The sequence below is a fragment of the Lynx canadensis genome, chromosome A2 (genome assembly GCF_007474595.2).
Source record: "Lynx canadensis isolate LIC74 chromosome A2, mLynCan4.pri.v2, whole genome shotgun sequence".
Taxonomy (NCBI): Eukaryota; Metazoa; Chordata; class Mammalia; order Carnivora; family Felidae; genus Lynx; species Lynx canadensis.
The window spans coordinates 163,172,192-163,191,294 of NC_044304.2; the positions used below are offsets into that span (position 1 = coordinate 163,172,192).

The 19,103-nt window shown below is 46.6% G+C and overlaps 1 protein-coding gene across 1 annotated transcript in view; it reads left to right on the top strand.

Moving 5' to 3' along the window:
* Positions 1-1,285: 1,285 nt before the first annotated feature.
* NUB1 (negative regulator of ubiquitin like proteins 1) overlaps positions 1,286-19,103 on the top strand; it is a 29,340-nt gene continuing 11,522 nt past the window's right edge. The window contains exons 1-8 of the mRNA XM_030308849.1: positions 1,286-1,388; positions 3,826-3,943; positions 6,078-6,245; positions 8,218-8,276; positions 9,264-9,334; positions 12,212-12,394; positions 12,591-12,682; positions 14,549-14,655. Coding sequence (XP_030164709.1) covers positions 1,315-1,388; positions 3,826-3,943; positions 6,078-6,245; positions 8,218-8,276; positions 9,264-9,334; positions 12,212-12,394; positions 12,591-12,682; positions 14,549-14,655 — 872 coding nt within the window. The 5' untranslated portion in view covers positions 1,286-1,314. The remainder of the gene's footprint in view (positions 1,389-3,825; positions 3,944-6,077; positions 6,246-8,217; positions 8,277-9,263; positions 9,335-12,211; positions 12,395-12,590; positions 12,683-14,548; positions 14,656-19,103) is intronic.

Below are 19,103 nucleotides of genomic sequence, written 5' to 3' on the forward strand. Positions count from 1 at the left end.
CTGGGTAAAAGGGAATATGCGTTTCGATTTTGATAGACTGTGTCCACATTGCCCTTGCAGGTACGAAACGGTAACGATTTCAACACAGCCTTGCCATCACAGGCTATCACGTTATTTTTCCAGTCTGATAGGCACAAGGTGGTTTCTTGGTGTAGTTTTATATTTATCTCATTGTGGAGCGAGGTTAAGTAATGTGTCATACGTTTATGAGCCACTTGTATTTCACTCTTCAGGGAACCATACTGTCAGAGCCTTTGCCCAGTTTTCTATTTTGGTCCTTTTCCTATTGAATTGTAAGAGCTCTTTTATATACCAAAGAGATTTGTCTTTGGAAGCTCTCAAGCCGCACGCCATCACAATGCTAGAGCAAGTCCAGGATGGTTTTGGGATTCGGACAGGAAGGGCCAAGGGCCCTCAACCGAGAAAACTTTCTGCCGTCTGAGAGTTACTCCTTCTATGTTTCATTTCCGGGTTCTCCTATCAAAGGCTCATCTACCCATCGCTCAACGCTGTCAGAGCCTGTGCTCAACCCCACGTTCCCAGAACATTTCACAAGTTGCCGTTAATTTTTATGCACACTTGTCTTATTTTCTCACCTAGACATGAGGACGGAACCCAGACCATAAACTTATTTGTATTTACCACATTGCTGGGCAGAGAGGCTCTCCATCGACCATTGAGGTTGCTAGTGCGATGATACTGGTTAGCAGGGCCAGGGTCGGGGGGGGGGGGGGGGGGGGGCGGGGGGGGGTGGGAAGCACCAGGGCAAACAAGCGATAAGTTCAGGTGAAGCAACCTAAATGTCACCCTGGGCGGAGGCCCGACGGAGACAGGGAAGAAAACCCTGGCGTTTAGGGGACAACCTGTTAGCCCGGCCTAGACCGAGGGGGAAAGGGTACTCCCTGCCAGGTCCGCTGGTCTTTTTCAAGGCTTTTGGTGAAATGAAGCCAGGCGCAATTTCCTACTGAAGTCGAGCAAACGGGGCCGAGCCGCGGCCAGGCGGGACCCACTTCCACCCGGCGGAAACGGCCCCGAGACTCCAACGCCCCGGCTAGGTCCTCCCTAGGCCCCGCCCCCTCACTCGCCACCCTGCCCCCGCCCACGCCCTCCCCTCAGCCCCGCCCCGTCCTTTCCCTGCCCCACCCAACCCCGCCACACCGTACCCGTCTTAGCCCGCCCACAAGCAATACCGGTCCCGCCCCTGTTGGCTCCGCCACACGGACCCGCCCGCTAACCCCGCCCAAACCTCCTTCCGGGCCTCGAGGAGGTGGCGCGGAGGCCGCAGCGGTGGGGGCGGGGCCAGCCTCACCCGGAATGAAAAACAAACGGCGGCCGCCGCCGCATCGGGCACTCGGCGGGTCCGCGGGGCGGGCGCGGTGGTGGCGCAGGTGAGGCGGCGGCGGCGGTCGAGCGTCAGTCCCCGACCCGGGTCTCAGCGGCGCCGTCGGGCGGCCCCCGCTCCCTGCACAACCCCGACGCATCCCCAGGCCGGCGGGGGCGCGGCCACAGCGCGGCGGCGGTAGGCGCCCTGCGCGGAGGCCGGCCGGGGCTTCGGGACCCGACGGGTCGAGCGGCCCTGGGTCTGCGCTGGGCTGGGCCGGGGTGGTGGTGTGGGGGGTGTTTTAAAAGATTGTGGAGTTAATTGTTGGGGGCGGGGGGCAGAGAAGAAATGTATCTGATTAGCCAGACAAAAAGCTTGAGGACATAACACTGTTATTCCAAATAAGCCGTTTGGGTTGTGTTTGCAGTCACAGCTAGGTTTTCTTTGCTATTTAATGAGGAAAAAAATGGTTGATTATTTCTCTGACAACCTGGTTCTGCGTTTCTCATCTCCTTCCCTTACTCTTATTTTTTAAGACAAGAATCTTTTATTCCATCTAAGAGCAAATGTAGCGTATTTTGAGTATACGTGTACATATGTGTATTTGAAAAGCTCTGGGGAAAGGTAGCATAGATTGATCGTTACTAAAGTGAAAGTGAAAATTTTAAAGGCGTGGTTTAAAACGTTTCACTTTCAGTTTGAAGCAGTGATAATGAATTTCTGGGCTTCCCTCCCCCGTTTTCTTGAGAAATACTTGAAATACATCACTGCTTTTTTGGCTGCAATGTGAAACGCTGTACGGCACGCGTGAAACTTTCAGTTCTCCAGCTAAAACTGAAAACTGGTTTATTAAACGATTTGATTTGATGTGAAGTACGTATCCTCTTTGATTCTGTTGTCTATAACTGAAATTTTTGTACATTTCAAAACAGCAGACTATTCTTTTGTAAACATTAGGTCTTGTGCCTACAGACCGCCATCTGTTGATTTGCTCAGTGGGTAGATTGTGGGACACGCACTATATTTGTGAAACCCTTTGGGCCTTTAATCAGGCAGTGGCTAGGATGGGCCACGGAGGGCTGTGCACCTGGCCTTACAAACGGCTTTCCTCCCTTAGTAAGCAGCCCATGAAATGATCACTCCCTCCCCCCCCCAGCCTGTTGATATTTTATTCAGAATTCCTGAAGATTTGAGTAGGGAACTAGATACAGTGGTTGTGTGAGTTATTTATGCTTGAAAAGCTAATGCTCATAAGTACGCATGCTTTTCCCTGTGAGAAGTGGTTTCTTAAATGCTTAAAAATCTGGGTTTCTCCTGTGGGTCACCCGGATGCACAAGCCCCTCCTTGATGTGTTTATTCCTTACTCCCTTTCCTCCTCCGTATCCTGATGACCTCTTTCTTCCCCCCACGCTGATATAAAATAGATTTGAACTTTAAGATATGTATTTATGGAATACACTTAAGTGAACAGACTTGATTTAAAATTAGGTGAATTGGGTTTCGGGGGGTGTGGAATACAGGCCTTACATAAAAAAAGAGAAAGTTACTTATCAAGATTATTAACCCTTATATATGTATTTTTTTACTCTGTGGACCTTGTCTTCGTCATTCAGACGTTAATTATCTTTTTCCTTTTCTTACTCCTTGTCTAATTTGGTCGGTTGACATTGCCAGCAGCCTTAGCCATCCCTTCAAATTGCTGTGCTCATGAGAGATGAGTGGACCTCTCCATCGCTGGCCGGTGTTTCTTTGGGGGACACTAGTTACATACACGAGACAGATAAGCAGTGAAGGATTGCGTGCCAGAATGCAAAGGCCAGTGTCGTAGGCAGAAATCCCAGTGCTAGCCATGGCGCTGCCTAACTTTGTGACCTTGGTCAAGTCGTTGTACAAACCTGGGGCCTGGGTGTTTTCGGCTGTAAAATGATGATCCAACCAGCGTTCGATTTGAACAGTGCACATAGATGGGTTGTTGTGTGCTTATCACAAAATATGTACAGTTTTTCTAGTGAAACTTTTGTATTTAAAAAATTCAGTTGTAGGGAATGTTGCCAGTTCACGGTTCAAGCTGGCTTTTATGTTTACCCTTCCAAGGTGGTTGGTCTTTGTGTTAAACTCAGCAAAATACAAGTACAAGAGAATGTATAAACTCTCTGTTGAATTGTTTATGACAGTTAACAGCTTTAGGGATTCACCTTCCCCTCATTTTATCTTTTCGATCAGAGAATAAGAGATTAAGAAATAGAAAAGTATTATAAGCCTTGCTACATATTAGCAACTTGGAAATACATACTTTATGTAACAGTAACATGCAACTGTATATTTTAGTGTATGTATAAATACCTAAGAGAAATCTGGAGCTAGTTAAAACCTAGTCTAAAAGTAATGATGATTAAACAGGAGGGGAAGGAGTGGAGGGGAGCTCTTCTTACCACACAGGTAAGTTATAAAATGCCTTGAAATACAGTGTGGAGTATCCTTCATATACTGTTTTGCTTTTAAGAATGGCGCAAAAGAAATATCTCCAAGCAAAACTGACCCAGTTTTTAAGGGAAGACCGAATTCAACTTTGGAAACCTCCGTATACAGATGAAAATAAAGAAGTTGGCTTGGCATTGAAGGTATTTTCTTTTAAGACTTAAATAAATAGCCGTGTTGTAAGTCTTCTTGGTGAATAAGGTTGTGGAGTCACCGGAAATTGCCAGGTGTAACCATGTAACTTTTGGCCTAGCCAAGAGCATTAGGGATAAGCAGGTACCCACTTTTCACTAGGAGTTGACAAGCTTCTTTTTGTTTAATAAGATTTTATTCATAGGAGAGTGTTCTCTAATTTGCGAGGTACATGCTATTTTTAATACCTTCAGTGTTACGTAAAAGTGGTAATCGGGGAACTAATTTTGACCTGCTGGTGAGGCAGTACTGATGCCTCTCTTGTGTGGCCAGGGGGAGCGGCTGGGTTGGTTCTCAGTTCTCCTTGCTAGCGTGGTTCAGTATAAAATAGTTGCTCCCTTCCGCCAGCTATTTTTATACTATGGCTATCTGTTCGTTTGTTCAAAATACATCTTTCTAAGAATTACGTCTCAGCTGTCTTCGGCAACGTCAGAAATGGCGTTGTTTTAGGGGAGGGGCAGAGAGCCGGCGCGCGCGAGAATCCCAAGCAGGCTGCGTGCTGCCAGTGCAGAACCCAGTGCGGGGCTCGAACCCATGAAGCCACGAGATCGTGACCTGAGCCGAAACCAACAGACGGACACTTATCCAACTGAGCCACCCAGGCGCCTTCATTAATCATTTCTGATAGAACTCTGTCATGTTGGAATATAGCGTGTCCTTTTCTGCTTTCTTAGTCTGAGTACCCTGAGACAAGTAATGTAATGTTTATCAGGGACTGAGGACTGTCACAAGGGCATCATATTGCCCCGTGTGGTGACGCAAGGAAGCGCTTGGGAGAAAAGAGCTTTCCTATTTTTCCTGTTCCTGACAGGCCCCACTTTGTGTTTTCTGCAACCTGTTTTCTGACCTTTTTTCTGAATTTGCTTGTTACAGTCTCTTGGCTCAGAAGCTAGGTATGGCAGAATAAGAAAGCTATTTGGTCTTTGCCCCCAGGACGTGACGCAGAGTTCCTAAAACCCTTGGAGTGTCCCCAGTGATAAAGGTGATAGGAGCATCATTTGTTCCAATGAGGCAACTGTTGGTAATACCTTTAGGATGGGGCTGCTGGCCAAAAAGACCAAGCTTGGATTAGAAGCTTAGACTTCCATTCCCCTTTCCAACCTCGGAGAGGGGAGAAGGCTGGAGATTGAGTTAATTACCAAAGGCCAATGACGGTAATCAGTCATGCCTTCAGAAGGGAACTCCCTTGAAAACTTCCAGATTGGCAGACCTATCCGGGTGCTGTGAGGGCGGCACGCCCCAATGCCTCAGGGTTAGAGACGCCTGCGCTCGGACCCTTCGACGCTCTGCCTTCTGTACCTCTTCACCTAAACACTCATTTATATCCTTTGCAATCAACTATCGTTGGGAGTACAGCGTTCTTCTGAGTTCTGTTGAGTCATTCTAGCAAATTATGGTTTTACAACCAGTACAGTGATTCAGAATTTTCTGGTAGGATAGTTATTTAAGTTTCACCTGACTTGTTCTCACAAGTTGGAAAAATGGGAATGTTTTCTCTATTTTTGTTTTTGTTTTTTCTTTCTATCCCCTCCAGTGGAGCTGACCACTTCACTTATAACGTATCACAGTCAACGTAGGTCACGGCCCACCTTTCTTTTAGCCCAGGATAATCCCCATTATAATTGACACTTCTTCTATTCGGTCCCGTTTTCCTATCCTTTGTTTTTTGTTTTTGTTTTTTAACTGTTATTTTAACGTTTATTCGTTTTTGAGAGAGAGTGAGTGGGGGAGAGGCAGAGAGAGAGGAGATACAGAATCCGAAGCACGACTCCAGGCTGAGCTGTCAGCACAGAGGCAGATGCAGGGCTCGAACTCACTAACCCCGCGATCTTGACCTGAGCCGAAATCAGAAGCTTAACCGACTGAGCCACCCAGGCGCCCTATCCATCCCCTTTGTTTCTATTTCGCCTTTATTTTTACCTGGATCCTTCCTAGCCTCTCTCCCTCTCAAGATGTCAAGCCCGTCTGGGTTTCTCTCTGATGGGCTGACCACCACTCAGCAGAGCCCTTCACACGCTGTCCCGTATTACGCCCCTTTTCTGCAGTCGGCGCTACACTGACCTGTGTTCTGATCTGGCTTCACAGGACCTTGCCAAGAAGTACTCTGACAAGCTAGATTGCTGTGAAAATGAAGTGGAAAAGATAATAGAAGAAATACGTTGCAAAGCAATTGAGCGTGGCACGGGAAATGAAAATTATAAAACAACAGGAATTGCGACAATTGAGATATTTTTACCTCCCCGACTAAGAAAAGTGAGTAATTTCCCTAAATGAGTACATAGGTACCAATGCTTTGTTCACTTAGTGATAAATTGTGATTTAAAAAAAAAAAGTGTATTTATTTATTTTGAGAGAGAGTGAGCAGGGGAGGAGCAGGGGGGGGGGGGAGAGAATCCCAAGCAGGCTCCACACTGCCAGCACAGAGCCCGATGAGGGGCTCGAACTCACGAACCGTGAGATCATGACCTGAGCTGAAATCAAGAGTCAGATGCTTAACTGACTGAGTCACCCAGCGCCCTGTGATTTTTTTTTTTTTTTTAAGGCTACAATCCACAGTTAAAATTCTTTTCGGTTACTTAACATGTTGAATATTTATCAACTTCCAAGTTAATTTTGTAGGTTTTTCAAACTGGAACATTTTTACAGGGTGGGTTTGTCCCTCACGGACCTCCAAAACGTCACAAGGCTATGCGTCACATGTCTTACCTTTTCTGCAGTTCGGACAAACGTTTAGAAATAATGGGGAATCAAAGGAATACTTCAGGTTTTTTGCCGAGCTGTGTGCAGTCGGACACGTCAGTCGGGAATTCTCCCTCTTCTCTGTGCTGGTGGAGGTTAGAGTGTGATGGACTGAGTGCTCCAGCAGGGCCACAGTGATGCGGGCGGGGCCGCCGCATGTCAGGGCCATGTCCTCAGTAGTGCAAGTCCAGAAAGGTTCTTGAGGCAGGGTACCCAAAGGTTGCTGGCCTCTGAGGACTGATCAGTGTTAATCATTTTCAGAAGATCTGAAAATATATAAGCGTCAGATCTACCATAGGGCCCAGCAGTTTTACTCCAGAAAACCGTGTCTGTGCGGAAACTTGTACGTGAATGTTTGTAGCAGCTGTGTTCACGGAAGAGCCCTCTCTGGCTCCCGGGTGGAAACAGCCCACATGTCCGTCAGTGGGTGAACGATCCATGAGGGAGGGTGGCCACACGGAGGAATGTTACTCAGCCACGAAGACGATGAGGTCCTGACACGTCTGTGACACGGCTGAACCTTAGCAACATGATAGAAGCCAGACACAGAGGCCACACATTGTACAGTCCGTTCATATGAAACGTCTAGAACGAGTGAATCCATAGAGACCGAGACTAGATCAGTGGTTGCCTGGGGCTTGGGGGATAAAGGGAGGGATTGGGGGTGTGAATTATGGTATTTTTTGGAGGGGATGATGAAAACGTTCTGACATTTGGTTACGGTAACGGTTGTGTAACTTCACAAGCGTACAGGAAACCCCTGACTTCTCTTTTAAACAGGTGAGCTTTATGAAATGTAAATTATCTCATTAAAGCTTTAACACATTTCTAGGAAAAACAAAGAGCTTTTTGAGAAAAAGAAAATGACATATGTAACTACCTCAGGATGCCCGTTCACATATATCTATATATCTATATCTATATCTACATCCACATATATATCCACACACATACAGGGCTCCTCTTTGCTAGAATCAAGCACCGGGGAAACCAGCTCACCGGTCAGAAAGCTGAGTGTACAACCTGAGCAGATGTGCATGGTCTCGTAGGCTTCCCTGCTGATCGCAGTTTTTCCTCAGAAGCCCAGCCCAGTGGAGAACGAAGAGGTTCCGAGATCATGTCTTGCCACTCCCTGCTCAGTGGGCACCGTGTCGTGTTCACTGAGGGTGGCTGCAGTGCTGGAGGTGCTGGTCTGGGTCCTTGTGTCGCATAGGCCAGCTCCCTTGAGTAAAGACGCATCACAAACCCCTCTGAACATCTAACTTCCCGCCGGAGGCTGAGCCCTGCCTCGGGGGCACGCTGCCACCCCCCTTGAGGGCATCCAGGTCACAGGGTCAGCATGTTCAGTAGCTTCTTCACTAGGCACGTGTCATTTCAGGCCTTAACATCGTCTGATACCAGCCTTCCTGACTTTATAGACAGAGTAATAGCACCAAAAAGTGTCACACTGAAGTACATTTTCTTTGATTTGCCTTTTTTAAAACAGGATAGGAAAAACCTGTTGGAGACCCGATTGCACATCAGTGGCAGAGAACTGAGGTCAAAGTAAGTATCTGTTTGCCCGGCGCCCCGGCTGCTCTCGGCCCTTTTACATTAGCTCGACTGATCCTTTGTGACAGTCCCGTCAGAGAGACAGGGCAGGTGTTATTTATGCTCGCTTAGTGGAGGGGAAACAGGCCTCGAGGCCGCAGAACTGACCAGGCTCACACTGCCAGTTAAGGGCAAAGCAAGAACTCAAGACTGGCACCACTCGCCTTCATTTCCCAGTGGACTTGAGGTCCGTGGGAACGCCATGCCTGCCACCTGACCGGCACTGGCCAACGTGTCCTAATCAGCGAACGAGTGATATAAATAACCTGATATTCACCAGATCACCAGCTTTGACTTTTATTTCTTCGCGCACTGATAACTTGCTGTGACATTCAGCAAGGTGTTCTAGCCGATTTCAGGCTGTCGGCCCATCTGTAAAAAGAAAAAAAATACCCGTCACAGGCCAGTGAAATTTACCTTTTGAGGCCTGGTTGGTCAGGTCATCCACTTCTCTCGATTTTTAAATGGTAAGTGTCCTTCACTACCCTCCAGGGCTAGCCAGTCCTTGTTTGTGAAGCTGATTTTTCTCATTTCCTCTGGTCGACATCAGGGCCGTTAGGGATGGATTCAGGAAGCATCATTCATTCAGCACACGTGCGCAGAAGATTGCCGGGAGCACCCCTCTATTATGGGCTCCTCCAGGGAGTCCGCAGAAGGTGTAGAGAATGGATTTGCTCCTGACATGCAGCCAGGGCCCTCCTCTTCAAATGGATGTCCCGCCCAAGTGGTCTCCACAGCATGAGGAAAGAGATAGTTTTAAAAAGGACATGGCCTCTTACAGTCTCAAATAACCACCTAGGAACCACGAAGTGATGTTTGTGAGTCAGTAAATCGAAATACCAGAGTTTCTGAGGGGAATGTATGAAATAGCTGTCACAATTAAACTGTTTAACGGCTCATGACAAATTGATGGCCTGCAGCGGGTACCGGTTTATTTTACAGAATAGCTGAAACCTTCGGATTTCAAGAAAATTACATCAAAATTGTCATCAACAAGAAACAGCTTCAACTAGGTATGTCATGGCAAAGTGCAGAATTTTAAATCGGGTTCATGTAATGACGCTGCATCTTTTTTCTCTTTTTCTGTTCACCAATTTCTAGCGGCTCTCTTGGACACATAGTCTAAAACTGATTGTCGTAGTGTTCGCTAAAATAAGCACGTAGAGCAGAAAGCAAGTTTTCCAATCAGCATTTACTATCTGTTCTGTGCTGGCGGGAAGAAAGACGCTCATTACAGGTCTGAGGAAATGTTAAGGAACGGAGATGCAGAGGCCACAGCGAAAAGGTGGTGGCAGTGGTTCTCAAGCCGGGCGATTTTGCCACCCAGAGGACATTTGGCAATGTCTGGAGACGATTTTGGTTGTCATGACTTGGTTGTGGGGTGCGGGTGGGGGCTTGTGCTCCTGTCACATAGGGAGTAGAGGCCAGGGACGCTGCTGAACATCAGATCAGGCACAGAACAGCTCCCACGACAGACTCACTTGGCCCACGATGTCAGTAGTGCTGCTGTGAGAAACCCTGGGCCCTGTGAACTTGTGCAGTGTTAGAATGTTCTTCCTAACAGAAGCAGGAAGCCATGGAGGCTGGGGCGGGGCGGGGGGGGGGGGGGGCGGGTGCAACATGACATATTTGGGTTTCAAAGGTCCCTTTGGCTGCCCTAGGGAGATGGACTTGAAGGAGGCACGAATAGACTTGGGCGACCAGTTCGCTGTTGCAGCAGTTTGGGCGGGCACTGCAGTCTGCTCCCAGTAAGTTCTTCTGGCTTAGAGAGTCAGGTTCACATCCTCGGCTTGATGGAACACAGCCTGCACAACAGCCCTAGGCTTCCTTTCCAGCGTCTCCGCGAGCCATTTCCTGTTGTCTCTTGCGGGTGTCATAGACAGCTTTTCACTGTCATCTCTGTGACAGTGCTGTTTGTGGTATTCTTCATGGGTTGGAAATCCTTGATTTCGTCGTTATCAAATCCATCAATTTCCACCTTATCATTTGTGTTTTAATAGTTACTTCCCCACCCCCACCCCAGGGCCACACAGTTTTCTACATTTTCTTGTATTAGTTTAATCTGCGTGAGGTCTTAATCTGTCCGGAGGCCCCCTTTATATTTAAAGGCTAAAGATCGAACTTATCTTGCTGTTGCCACACTGCCCTTCGGTGCCTCCTTTGTCAGAGCTCTGTTTCTGCACTTCCTGTTCTTTCCTTTGACCTATAGGTTTATTCCTGGGCCAGAACCATAGAGGGTTTTCTGTTGGGGTGTAATTGACATGTAACATTATATGAGTTCCAGGGGTACAGGGTAATGATTCGATGTTTGTATATATTGTGGAACGAGCACGATGATCTGTCGTCTCACGTAATTAATTTTTTTTTTCTTGTGAGAAGAACTTTTATTCTCTTAGCCACATTGAAATATAAAACACAGTATTGTTTGTTGTAGTCACCAGGCTGCACATCAAACAGCCCAGGACGGACTTACTTTGTAACTGAAGTTTCTACCTTTTGACCACCTTCACCCATAGGGTTCTATTACCGTGGTTTTGTTGTAGTTTTAAAATCTGGTAAAAGTCCCCTTCTTGGCTCTTTTTTTTTTTTTTTTTTTTCAACGTTTATTTATTTTTGGGACAGAGAGAGACAGAGCATGAACGGGGGAGGGGCAGAGAGAGAGGGAGACACAGAGTCGGAAACAGGCTCCAGGCTCTGAGCCATCAGCCCAGAGCCCGACGCGGGGCTTGAACTCACGGACCGCGAGATCGTGATCTGGCTGAAGTCGGACGCTTAACCGACTGCGCCACCCAGGCGCCCTTTTTTTTTTTTTTTTTTTTAAGTTTATTTGGGGAGAGAGAAAGAGAACCAGCAGGGAGGGGCAGAGAGAGGGGGGGACAGAGGATCCAAAGCGGGCTCTGTGCTGACAGCCTGATGTGGGGCTCGAACCCATGAACTGTGAGATCATGACCTGAGCTGAAGTTGGACTGAGCCACCCAGGTCCCCCTTGGCTCTTTTTTATTAAGGTGACTTGGCCATTGGTGTATCTTTATTTTTCTACATTAGAATGGTTGCCAAGTTTCTCAAGAAAAAAATCCAACTGGAGTTTTCCAGAAAAACATTCCAATTTGTATGTTTATAGTTCATAATATTTCATTCTTTTAAAATCTGTATGTATGTGTGTTTATTCTTCATTTTGATGGTGGTCCATTTGCATCTTTGACTTAGTTTTTGTTAGGTTTGTGTATTTGATTACTTTTTCATGGAACCAGGTTTTGATTAGTTTAATAAGCTCTTTTATTCTGGTTCATTGATTTCTGCCACTTTTTTTTCCACGTTTATTTATTTTGAGAGAGAGAGAGAGAGAGCGCGCAAACGGGAGGGAGACCGAGAATCCCAAGCAGGCCCTGCACTGCCAGTGTGGAGCCCGACGTGGGGCTCGAACTCGCGAGATCATGACCTGAGCTGAAACCCACAGTCGGATGCTTAACCGACTGAGCCACCCAGACGTCCCTCTGCCAGTAGCTTTATTTCCATTTTATGTGTGCAGAACCTGGGTCCTAGGAAATACGCACTTTACTCAGGGTCACAGAGCTATAAAGGGATAGAACCCAGGAGGTTTGCTTTTAACCGCCACCGTAGATCTCCCGCCGTGCCCCACTGCACCGGGGCTTCTCGCCCGTTGCTGCGAACCCGGTTTGTGGTTCGTCCAGCTACAGGGGAGGAAAGTTCACCGGTTGCTTTTACCCCCTGCCTAGCAGCAGCTGAATTACACGTGCTGTCACCGAGTCCGTCGCGCAGTGGCTCGCAAGTACTCGGGCAGGTTTAAGAGCTCATGTAGGGACACGGAGAATGGACCGCTTTCCAGCTCCAGCGGCTCTTTTCGTAATGAGCATTTCCGATTTGTGCAGGGAAAACTCTTGAAGAACAAGGAGTGACACACAACGTGAAAGCAATGGTGCTTGAACTGAAACAGTCTGAAGAGGATGTGAGGAAAAACTTCCAGGTTGAAGAAGAAGAGCAAAATGAAGCCGAACTAAAAGAAAAAAGAATCCAGAGGACCAAGAGAGGCCTGGAGATCTTGGCGGAGAGAGGTACACAGCACTCTGGGCGCTTTATCTCACTCAGGGTCTTACAGGCGGTGGCAGATCAGGCCTGGGGGGGAGGGCGGGGAGGGGCAGGGGGCTCACCGTTCTTATGGGCTCTTGTGCCCCACGGTCTAGTAGTTCAGTGTCCCCATCACTGCTTTTTAGCGTCGAACTAACGGGGTTCCTTTCGGCTTTGTTGCAGCTGAGATGGTGGTGGACCCAGAAACCACGCCGTACTTAGACATAGCTAACCAGACGGGCAGATCCATCAGAATTCCCCCTTCAGAAAGAAAAGTAAGGACTATAGAAGTTTGTGGCTCGCGCTTCGATTGGCTGTCCAGAACAGAAGTGGTTTGCTAGTTCTTGTATCTTGGACTATTAGAAAGGATTAGAAATAGCTTTCTGGTTGAGCATATAAACGGGATGTCACCATATGGTGAGCACCTGGGTACAGCGGACTCACCCTGTGATTTTCAGTGCAGTGGAACGGGACAGCATGATTGCACTGTCCCGCGGCGGTGACTTGGAACATTCCTGAGTAATGTGACGCACTGCCTTCAGCATAAGTGGCTTCCCGGGGCAGTGGTAGCTTTGAGTGGTGTTTTCCACTAGAGGGCCATGTCCCCCAAGGGACGGATCGGGGGGGGCTGGGATGGGGGCTCTGTAACTTGGGAAGAGTCTGACAGGCGATCCTGCCATCTCACCCCAGTCCCCCAGTCCCCCTTTCCGTGTTCGCTAGCTTGGAATAGGCAGGAGGCGGTTGTCCCCTGGAACATACCCAAGCTGGTCTTTTATGGCAGCGTTCTACAGCTGCGACCCCCGAGATGAGAGAGCTAGAGTCCAGGACCTCCTTAGAAAGAAGAGCTAGAATGACGGTGGGCCAAGTCCATTTTAATTTTTGTCTTTATTTTTTTTTAATGCTTATTTATGTTTGAGAGGAAGCACAAGCAAGGGAGGGACAGAGAGAGAGAGGAAGACAGAGAGGGAGACGGGATCCGTCAGCTCACAGGCCGATGCGGGGCTGTGTGTCACCAACCGTGAGATCGTGGCCTGGGCCGAAGTTGGAGCTTAGCCGACTGAGCCACCCAGGCGCCCCCTAATTTTTTCCGTCTTTAAAAGACAAGTTTGTGTAGGTCTCACGATATGAATTACTCCCTTGAAAGTGAAGGATTAAAGTCACGTTTTAAGAAGAGGACTTGTAGCCATCAGTGGATTGATCGGTGTTTGTTTTTAATGTTGGTGATTATTCGCCACAGCTCTCTGACATTAAATGACGACATCCAGATCTTTTCCGAAAACATTTACAAGACTGAAGTATAAACTCAATCTAAATATCAATGAACTTAAAGCATTTTCTGCATTACTTTTTTTTTTTTTTTTTTTTAAAGTAAGCTCTGTGCCCAGCATGGGGTAGGAACTCATGACCCCAAGACCAAGAGTCACATGCTCTACTAACCAAACCAGGCAGGCGCCCCTGGATTGCCTTTTAAAAATTGTTTTAGAGGGGCACCTGGGTGTCTCAGTCAGCTGAGCATCTGACTTCAGTTTAGGTCTCAATCTCACGATGCAGGACTTCGAGCCCCACATGGGGGCCCTCTGCTGTCAGCCTGTCAGCTCAGAGCCTACCTACTTCATTCAGATCCTCCATGCCCCTCTCTCCGCCCCTCCCCTGCTTGTGCTCTCCCCCAAATAAATAATATGTAAAAAAAATAATAAACAATAAAGGAAACTTTTTTAGAAATACTAGAGTTGACAGTTCAGAAAAAACTTTGTCAAGACTAGAAAGTGAAATGAATATGTTTTCTAAAAAGGATACAAACAAGCATCTCTGGTTACTTCTTTATGTGTTCAGCTCTTCGAGAGTACTAGAAATCCATCTAAGTCACCAGGTACTAAAATAAACTGCTGGAAACAAAGGGGGCAGGTGCTGGCTGTGACCGTATCAGTCACATTGAATTGAGTGCTTGATCTCAGCATTTTGATGAAATGAAAGCATTGATTATATTTTTCTTGATTTCGGCTTTTAGATTCAGTTGTGATCTTGTTGTCATTGTTTTTTTTAATCTTTATTTGATTTCTTTAGACTTACTGTGCTTTTAATAGAATTTGTTTTATTATAGTTTAAAGTGATGTTTTTTTTAAATCCGTATTTTTTTCTAGGCCCTTATGTTAGCTATGGGATATCATGAGAAGGGCAGAGCTTTCCTGAAAAGAAAAGAATATGGAATAGCCTTGCCATGTCTGTTGGATGCTGACAAATATTTCTGGTAGGCGCTTTTGTATTTGGTGAATACCAGTTATAAGGAAGATTTCCCAGTTAAGGAAGGTCTTCCGGTTTTAAGGAAGGTCTTCCCTGTGAAGAATTTTATAGACATACGCACTTACTGTCCTTACGGCAAGCATGCGGGACATAGGTCTGGGTTTTGTGATGCGTCGGCACCCTGCCCCATCCGTCATGCAGGCCCCATCAGCTTTTCCCCTCGTGGTTTTGGTGTGGATGTTGATATCATTCCCCAAATCTATTGTTTTATCAGGGGCTGCAAAACAGTGATACATACCTCCTGCATTTATTGCCGGGATTTTCCTGGGAAGAAATATTTTTCCTCATCAGCTAATTGGGTTACAGTCAGGTACAGTTTGTACAGAAAGAATAAAAAGCTCGGTTCTTCCCTCTTGTTTTCTTGTTTTCAGAATAAATGAGCGGCTTCCCTAGAATTCTCCAAAGGGGATATCGGCAGTGAATTGGGTTTTCTTTTTCTTTTCTTTTTTTTTTTTTTTTTTTAAAGTATCAGTGTGAACTCATGGACTTTAACACATTTGATGTATTTCAAACCTCAGTGCTTTAAATTGACCGTCTTTGGCCAGCAAGTGGGTCCTGGCTGTCTTTCATGTTTTTGACCTGATCCCAGCGGTCTTGGTCTCTGGTGTTCCAGACGCCTCCTGCCCATTCCCTGCCCCAGGCCAGGAAGCAGCCGTTTCGCAAGGATTCCTAATTCCTCTTAATGGCAAAAGGCACTGAGAGACTACAATCCTGAAAGAAGAAACATTTGAAAATTAGACTTGAGATTTAAGAATGGTCCGAAGTTAACAACATTCGGGTAATTTTTTCCCCCATTTTGACGAATTCCCCCAAGATGTATCGTACACGTCAAGAAAATCAATACAGATGTTTACGGTTTGCCAAACGTACTAGCACCCTCGGGCTTTAAGTGAACAAATCCCAATTTAAACTGACTTAAGTAAGAAAGGGGATTTGTTGTTTCGATTATTTGGGAGAAGGAGGCAAATCTGAAAATAACTAGAACGAGGGCTTGGTGCCTTTCGGGTTTTCTTACTCTGCTGGTCTCTGCTTCTATGCTGGTTTCATTTTCTTCGACTAGACACGGGTGCAGGCGGTAAGTTAGGTCCCTCAAACTCAGATACGGTTTCTCGTTTCCTTCCATAATTGTTTGTAACTTTTGGTTAGGAAAATTTCAAGTACACATAAAGATTAGTATAGTGAATTCCTATACATTTTTAATCCAGCTTCAGCAGTTACCAAGACGTGGTTGACCTTGATTTGTCTGCATGAGCCTTTCTTCATCTTTTTATCCCAGATAAATCCTTGAAATGATTTTCGGGTCTCCAGGAACCCCTGAATAAAAATAACCGTATCTCCAGTTCACAGTACGTTAACGTGTTCAGTAAGCAGTAGGTATACTAATCCAGGAATAATTGCCAGTGCCTCAGCAGAGAATGACACTTTTTCCCTGAAGCTCTGTTTATTTGGGCTACCTTATTGGCATACGTTGGGTGCGAGGGCTTCCTCTTGGTAGAGACGAGCGCTGACACACGTCAGGGATGTGCGTGTGTTGTTTCCTTTCCCACATGATGATTTCCCACCTTCACGGTGGCCAAAAGTCCCGTCCCAGCTCTCTGTTCTACATCTGGAGGGATGGTAGGTAGTATGACCACGAGTAGTTTCTTCCCCTGTTTAAAACTACAAGTGAGAGTTCTGCTTTGGGCCATGATGGAGTCACAGTGACTGGACTTACCCTGTCACCAAAAACAACTGAAAATTTGGGCCAGGTGTCTGAAAACTCGAGTTTCCGAGCAGTACAGGACAGCGGTCGCTAAGGTGGAGGAACAGACGAGGGGAGCCCTGTGATTGTTTCAGCTGGCTGCCCAGAGCATCTCTCGACTGCAGTGCAGGGAGGAGAAACCCAGATGCAGCCTCCTGGTCCCGCCGGAGTCGAAGCCAGGAATCCAAGGAGGCCAAGATGTAAGAGGAGAGAGCTGCCTCTGCCTGAGGGAGGATGTCAGAGAGCTTCAGCGGGTCTCGTTGGAGTATTCTGTTGAGTAACGATCAGCACACGCGTGTGAGGAAACTACCCAAGGCAGGGGAAAACCCCGCCCGAGAGGAGCAGAGAACAGTCTTCAGAGTTCAGAGGGCCGAGAATAATCTGCGTTCCCGCCAGCCACAGTGGGAATCTTTTTGGTCACAGGCCGTCGCACAGAATTCAGAAGGGTATTGCCTCAGCAGTAGGCCAAAATTCTCTCCAAGGGCTGCTGTGGTCCCACCTAACCAAGCTTAAAAGCAAGCCTTAAAAGGATCACGTGGTTTTCAAGTAACTGCCTCTCAGACAAAGCTCAGTAATACTTCCAGCAATACAAAAACATCCAGTTGCCAATTAAGAACTAGCAGTCCTGCAAAGAAGCAAGCAAACAGAACCCCACACTAAGGAGAAAGACCCAGTCAATGGAAACAGACTCGGAAGACAGAATTAGTAAGCGGGGACATTGAAACGGTTACTAGAACTGCGTTCCGTATGTTCAGGAAGGTAAAGGACGGATGGAGCACGTTAAATAGACCCCTGGAAGACACACTGAAGATCACCACGTTGGAATTGCAGAGATGAAAAACCCCATGTCTGAGGTGGAAAGCATCGGGTGGGATTAAGTGTACATCGGACCCCACAGAAGAAAAGATGGGTACACGTAAAGGTGAGGCAACAGAAATGATCCAACAGGAAGCTGAAAGGACTAAAAAAAGAAAAAAAGGGGGGGGGCACATCATCCACAAGTTATAAAGCAGCCTCAGATGACCCTATTTGTGGATAATTGTAGGCTCTGAAAAAGGCAGCTGGGACAAAAAAAAAAAAAAATAATGGCCCCAAATTTTCCCAGTTTGATGAAAACCCGTAAACCCCCAGATAAAAGGACCATAATGAATCCTAAGTAAAAGAACTATGGGAAAACTACACCAGGGCATACTGTGATCCGGTTCCTTAAGGCCAGTGATAAAAAAGACTTCTTAGCCAACCTTCCCTGAAAGAAAACGGAGATACGTAGGCTTAGCTTACGTTTCTTGAAACTAGTATCTTTATTTTACATAAAAATTTTGAACTCATAAGGCAAACAGAATAAGTTTCTGTTAAGTAACTGACTTCAGCCCAAATGGGATTTAATTTTTCTCAAGGTAGGCTCAGTAGGCTTTATTTAAATAAATGTTGCTCATCTAGGTATTTCAATTAATGTTTTTTAACATGAGAACTTTTTGACTGCTGATTGTGAAAGCCGCTAAAACCACAAGCTGAAGCGGTATTAATAAAAATATATTCTATGGTACAATTTGATACAAGGCTTTGAAAATTTTGTTTTCAAACCTGAGGGATCCAATCAGGTTCAATGACAGGCCTAAGAGTTTCAGAATTACTACGTATAAGCAATGATTTTGTGGTCTCTTATAGGCCTCTCTATGAATAGAAAGTGTTGTTTTTAAAACTAAAAGAATGAAATGTATTTCTCAGCTGTGAGACTGGTGTTTGTTTTCATGCTGCACAGTACTGCGTTCGGGCTTGAACTTGTACACAGGCTTCTATGCCTACCTGAAATGAGGCAGTTCCTGCCCTTGCCCTTCGTGCTTATTAAACACGAATGAGCCTGTGCACACATACAAGATATTGAAAACTGTGACAAAATGTCCCCTGCTTTCTTAGGGATGGCAGGATAATCTTCTGTCACAGAGACAGAGGGAGTCTAGAAAGTAAGATCACCTTGGACATAAAAGATCCTTCCTCTTCCCTCAAAGGCAAGTTCTCAGGCTGAGCAGGCATTCTGAGAAAGTGCCCCTGCCCAGAGGGGGCGCCTGGGTGGCTCAGTTGGTTGAGCCTCCAGCTTGGGCCCAGGTCATGATCTCAGGGCTCACGAGTTCAAGCCCCACGTCGGGCTCTGTGCTGACGGCTCAGAGTGTGGAGCCTGCTTCAGATTCTATGTCTCCCCCTCCCTCTGCCCCTCCCCTGCTCACGCTCTGTGTCTGTCTCTCAATAACAAATGTTAAAAAAAAAAATTAAAACAAAAAAAGTGCCCATGCCCAGCCATACAGCTGCACGTGCACGTGTGTAAGATACGGCGTGTATGTTACAAAACCTTCACAAAGAGGAGAGAAGCCTGCTTTGGCATATTTCTCTTGCATATGCACGTAGACTGTCCCGGGCGCACCCCCGAGGCCTGACATTCCATTTAGGAGACTCCTGCTTTACAGCGTAAATGCCGCCATCGCCATCGCATTTCATGGGTTTTTCTTTTTTTCTTCAGGCAGATTTTGATGGGCAAGGTGGGAAGCTTGAGGGCATGTGGACTTTGCAGTTTGATAGAAGAGCAATCTTATTTTTTTTGATAGAATACCCGTGAAAACAAACAGCCAAGACCTTTCTCTTTTAAAAAAAAACGTTTT